At 43.8% G+C, this 6,000-nt stretch overlaps 1 protein-coding gene across 1 annotated transcript in view; it reads left to right on the top strand.

Annotated features, from left to right (window-relative positions):
* The window catches only part of pak5 (p21 protein (Cdc42/Rac)-activated kinase 5), a 36,489-nt gene that overhangs the window by 21,579 nt on the left and 8,910 nt on the right, over window positions 1-6,000 (top strand). Inside the window, exon 3 of the mRNA XM_080513535.1 lies at window positions 3,343-4,182. Within this exon, the coding sequence (XP_080369661.1) occupies window positions 3,343-4,182 (840 nt within the window). The remainder of the gene's footprint in view (window positions 1-3,342; window positions 4,183-6,000) is intronic.

Genomic DNA, 6,000 nt, shown 5'->3' with positions numbered 1-6,000 from the left:
GCCGTGGTGAGTTGAGAGAGTAGATCTATTACAGCTTATCACTAAAGGACAGGCCAACGCCTCACGCTGGTGAAATATGGCTGCTGTCAGAGCCGCCGCTGAACACGACCCGTGCACAAGGCTCACGGAGCTGTAAAGACGAAGGGGGGGGGGGGGGTGAGAGGAAGGGGGTGGGGGTGGGGGGTGTGTTGGGGGTATGTGAGGAAGCTCGTATCAGTCCCCCTTAATTCAAATTAATGGGGAGATTTCCAGGCTTGATGCCGACCGTTTGACAGTGATTTGGCACACAATTAACCTTGTCTCCCGCTCCCCCTCCGCGGCCCCGTCACTCCTCGGGTTTTCTTCACCCGCCTATTCTGTTCCCTCGGACTGCCTCCATCCCCTCGTACCAGTCACGCTCCCGGACACGCGGTCTTATCGATTACCCACGATGATGTTTTATGAGATACACGACACTCCCTACCGCTGTCTGCCAATTTAATTAGTTCCTGAATCACCGACGAATGACGGAAAATGCGAGCACCGTCAGCAGATTAAGCACATCTCCAGCACTATCGAGTCATTATTGGGATCTTGCTATTCAGGACAACGCCGCTCAACAACATAAAAAGCACGTGTGACTGTATTCATGAGTGTACATGTCTTGATTTTTTTCAGGCCCCTCTGTACTCGACTCAAAACCTCTGTGCAGAGCTTCACAGATTCCCTTTTCGCCAAACGTGTTAAAAAAGGACCATCCATCCTGCAGCCTCAGCTTTCGGCAGGGTTTTTTTACACACTGCTTTTATAGGCCGTTTCACCTTGGGTTCCAGTTCACAGAGCCAAACAGCCTATAGCTTTCAAACAGAGGAGAGCAACTGGAGTGGAGAAGAGGTGAGGGAGAAGTAACAGAATAGAAAAAGGGGGGTGGACGTGTGAACAAAAGCACCCTTAGAAACAGCTGAGATCTCGGAAGAGATCTTTCGTCTACAACGAGATGTATATACTGTAAACAAACGACAATAGATGCTAAAAATGTCCATAAATATCCATGTAAATCTAAATGCATGGCGATTCATTATTAGAACATATTGCAATATGTATATTTGTGCACTGCGTCTGCACACATTCCCTTCAGTTTCAACGATCTATTAAACTAGCAAGCTTATATAAACCAGCTTATATAGAAGGTGGGTAGATAGATGGTGATAGTCAGTGAAGGTTTGTGCAATAGAAGCTCAGGTAAATATTTTTACATATCAAGAATATTTTTAAGTATCACCAAACCCACTTTGGTAACTTTAGTCACCACCCAATGAAAATCAGGTGGAGCCACAAAAAAACATGTTTTAACTATAAGCTCATAACTGTTATACATAGAAATCCAATTTATTATTATTTTTTAAATGTGTAGCTGTTTTAATAGATGTTTTAGCAAAACATTTTTGAGAGAATTTAGCCATTTTAACCATTTTGACTCTTTTACTTTTTTCATTTTTTTCAATGAGTTGTTCAGCTCTTTTGTCAATTTATGCTGTTTTATCCATTTTATTTAAAAAACCTTCCATTTTTCCCAGTAGTTAGCTATTTTTTTATTGTTTTAATCCATTTTACCACGTTTAGAATTTCAACTATTTAGGCTCTAATATCTTTTAAAGCCACATTTAGCTGTTTTTTTGCCCTTTATAGGTAAAAGATGAGTCCTTACAAAGTTAGTTTTTTTAACGTTATTTCCTATTAATCATGTCAAGACTTCAGGGAGCCACTATTGAAAGATGCAGAGATACTTTTGAGGTTTAAAAGATAACAAACAGGCCATGTTGGGCCACGATTTCCTCCAGTCGATGAGCCGGATGGAAGAGGTTGTGTTTGCAATGACAGGTTGTAGGCTGCTACGTGAAGAAGTCTTGATGTATCCCCGTGCCAGCACAATGTTGCTGAGAGTTGGTAATTATCCCGGGGTTTTCTGCCTCAGCACATGTGACATGGACATACTACAATGGAGACAAGTATGACAGCTATGTGACAGACAGCAAGGCGTGAGACACTGTCAAAGGGTTGAAGAACCTGCTGATGTGACATTGTCGAGTCTTAGATTAAGGCTCAACAAATGCCTACAAAGGTGGAAGTGACTATATTTGCAGTAGTGCGCCTCTGCAAAAGTTCATATCGGATTTTTGAAATAAAAAACAAAAAAAAACAAAATAAAAAAAACACAAGCATAAGTCTAAGTGGAACAATGGAAATTATTACTCTGTTCTCACGCAGGGCAAAGCAAAAACCACCAGCACGCAAGTCCATTATAGATTAGTTCGATCATCCCAAATGGATCTCAACTAGATTATGTAAATTGAAATTCAAATAATCTCTGCAGCTCGGCCTCCTCTCAGCAGTCACGCTCCATGTTTCCATTGTTCCACTGAGAAGTTAAAAGACGGAGAGGCAGGTGAGGGATGTGTGTCTACTTTTTCTGTTACTGTCTTGATGGTGAGGTAATGGGACACACACACACAGACACACACACACACACATGCACGATTTACTCCAACAGTGTGCAGTTCAAGAAGTAGTGCTGTAGCAACCAGTTCCCCATGACTCACGACACAGCCATGTAACGGGCTTAACACAAGGTAGGAGGGGATAAGCAGCACCCCTGATGTTTAAGCCGCCTTTGCTTTGAAGCAGATGTGAGCATGCATGCTCTCTCTCTCTCTCTCTCTCTCTCTCTCTCTCTCTCTCTCTCTCTCTCTCTCTCTCTCTCTCTCTCTCTCTCTCTCTCTCTCCCTCTCCCTTTGTGTGTGCAAGCGCATGGCACGCTCGTGCGCCTGCCGAGCGCCAAACCAAACCTCACGACTAATAACGTATCCCGATCAGCCCACTGAAAGTGAAGCTAATCCGTTGCGAGGGAAATGGGGCAGAAATTAGCTTGCTCAATCCGCCACTGGTTTCCTTTTTAGCGTCTGCGGTATCCCATCATTCATCTTATTTGCGTTTCCTACACACATTTCCATCTCACAACCACCAGCGGTTGTGTAGAGATGTGTGCCTGCTGTTCTCTTAGACGGCAAATACCCACGTTCATTTTATTGTGATGAATAGTTTCATGCTTGGGACAAAGCCCTGATACACATGAATTGAAATTCCTGCCAGAACTTGTATGTTGCTTTTTTTTTTTTTTTTTTTTTATTTAAGTGAAGTCAGTCAAACAGGAATTTCAATTCATCTCATTCACGTTTCAGCTCGGAATGGTTTACCTGAAATTGAATGGCTCTGCTACGCAGCGTATCCGGGCTGTCACCATCAATCTCTCGTTCTCCGGGCCCTCTTGTATGTTAAGTATGATCCTTTCTCTCCTTCCCGCAGACCATTGTTCGAGGGAACCGGCCGCCCAAAGATGCATCCATTAATGGCCTGCTGGAGGAGTTTGACAACATCTCGGTAACACGGTCCAACTCCCTGCGTAAAGAGAGCCCACCCGGCCCCCATCAGGCTGGGACCAGCTCCAAGCCCTCAGGCAGTGGTCATCTCACTGCTCCGGAGGAGAATGGATTCAACCACTACTACTCCCGATACTCCTGTGATCTGGACAGCTCAAGCAGGGACTTTTCTCTGGATCCCGGCAAGCCCAGCTTCTCCATCGACGGGGACTGGGCCGTCGGGAGGCACTATAGGTTCACCAAGCAGAATGGCCACTCGCACCCCATACGCAGTCCCTTCTACCCGGACGCCATGCCTCAGAAATCGGACTACGGCAAGCTTCCCCCAGACTACCACACCTACCTGGAGAGTAAAGGGCGCTCGGCCGACGAGGTGGCCTCCACAGTGGGGAGCGGCGTTGGCTCCAGTGGGTACTACAGGGCGTCAGTGGGCGGCTCATCCAGCCAAGACTACCGGGACACTTCGGTTGGCACGCCGTCACGTGCCTCCCTGCACAGCGAGCAGATCAACTATCCGGACAGTGAGTGGAGCTACGGCGGTCTGCGAGACGATTACGAAAAGCGTCCCAAGAGCTCTTACATCACCCAAACTAGTCCCACGCCAGCTATCAGGCAGCGGTCCCGGTCAGGCTCCGGACTTCAAGAGCCAAACGTTCCCTACGCGGCCAGCGGGGCTTTCAAGAACCCACCACAGGCCCACCCATACAGCTCCTACACCTACCCTCGTCTCTCGGAGAGCCTGGGGAACTCGCAGACCTTAACCAAGGTAAGGCCACAAATACTTTGTGTTTGGATTCAAATTGTGTAAAATCCAAAAGCGTATTTCGTTACATCCTGCTTCACAATGCTCATAACAGACAATTACACAGATATAACTTCACATTTTCTTCCATTTTTTATTAGATGATCTAGTAACTTCACTCTTGATCTCTTTTCATTCTCGTTCCTACTGATTCCTAACTATCTTTTCCCCCCTGATACTACGGCCTGATAGATGGTGTCAGCTCTTAATCTACTCTTCCCCGAAGGAGGCAGGAGCTGCCACATAAAGAATTGCCCTTCTGCAGTGGCCAGTGTCTCTGCACACAGATCAATTAATGCTTGTGCCGACCATTGACCAGAAAGCCCTGAATTACCGAGACCAGACGGAGACACAAAAGGACAGTAGCGATCAAAGGGAGAGGGAGAAAGAAGTGAGCATCAGGAAGAGAAACATCAAAGCAGACATGAAAAGCCAAAGTCTGGATGGCACTAAAAATGACAATGATCATGAAGGGAAATTATGACAGAAGAAGAGATCAAATGATGTGTTCCTTTTAAGAATTGGGTGAAAAAACCCTCCATATTGATCATTTACACCTAATATTATAAGTTTTCTCTGATCACAATCAGGAATAGATTGTTTTTATTGCTGTTATGTTTGATCTCACAACGATTGTTAAAATTGCTTTTGGTCAATTAAACAGTCCAATCCTCCTGACACAGATATGTATCATCTGCATAGAGGGACGATTATCTGTGTATATAAACTGAAGCATTATACAGTATTCCATGTGCAGATTTAAAAACAGTAAGAAGTGGTGAGAAAATTCCCCAAATGTAATGCAAGGCCGTTCTTAATGGCTCCGTAATGGATATGCTGGTGTGCTGGTCACAGGTCGTATATAAAGACTTATAGCTTTCAATTTCATGGTAAATTATTCAAACTCACATTTGTCAGTAAATGCTATTTAACCTGTGTGTCAGCCATTGAACCTGGTATCACATTGTAAATATACAGCAAGATGTACTACTCTTTTCGAGGTGGATGTGTGCAGAATGAGTTTTGCACGTGAGTTTCAGTCTTGATATGCGAGAGGTGGAGGATCTGCTTTACTCCGATTTGAAAATCTATTTATATGACGTATTGTGTTTGGTCACCGGGTGAACCATTTCATCATGGTAATGGAAAGATTTCAACAGAATGGGGATGGGAAAAGTTGGCAAATTGGCAAATCTCACCCTGTAGAGGCTATACTGTCACTATATGATACTTTACTTTGTGTAATACTATGTTATGGATGTGCAAAACTAAAGATTTTACAAATTACAAATCCAAACTAAATTTTGATAAGCATATTTTAGGACAAAATTCTCGGCAAAGCTATACTACATTAAAAAAATGTTTATATAGCATGAGAAAATATCTTGTCTCATTGTTTTTAACTTTCCATTGTGCATGGACTGTATGTGTATTAGCTGTAATAGATTCTGTGTGACACTCCAATGGAGCAAATAGGAAGAAAATACACCTCATAGATTCCTCCACACAGAAACTCCACCTATGAGAGCAAGAAAAACACTTATATGTATGTGTTAGTGGCACTGTAATACAACCATATGCTTCCAGTTCAAATTACATGTCCGCTATGTAGAGGAGGTACATTTGTTACGGTTGAAAGTAATAGAATAGGAGGGGGCAAACGATGTTGGTAAATGCAACAGCGGGGGTAAGTCAGAAAAAAAAAAAAGTGGTCATATCATGGCTTTAAATAGTCTTCACATCGCTCTTGAAAACATTCAGAGCCTCATTAAGCCCTTTATA

The sequence above is a fragment of the Blennius ocellaris genome (genome assembly GCF_963422515.1).
Source record: "Blennius ocellaris genome assembly, chromosome: 18".
Classification (NCBI taxonomy): domain Eukaryota; kingdom Metazoa; phylum Chordata; class Actinopteri; order Blenniiformes; family Blenniidae; genus Blennius; species Blennius ocellaris.
Note: the sequence above shows the minus strand (reverse complement) of the source record. Positions and strands in the feature narration are given on the sequence as shown.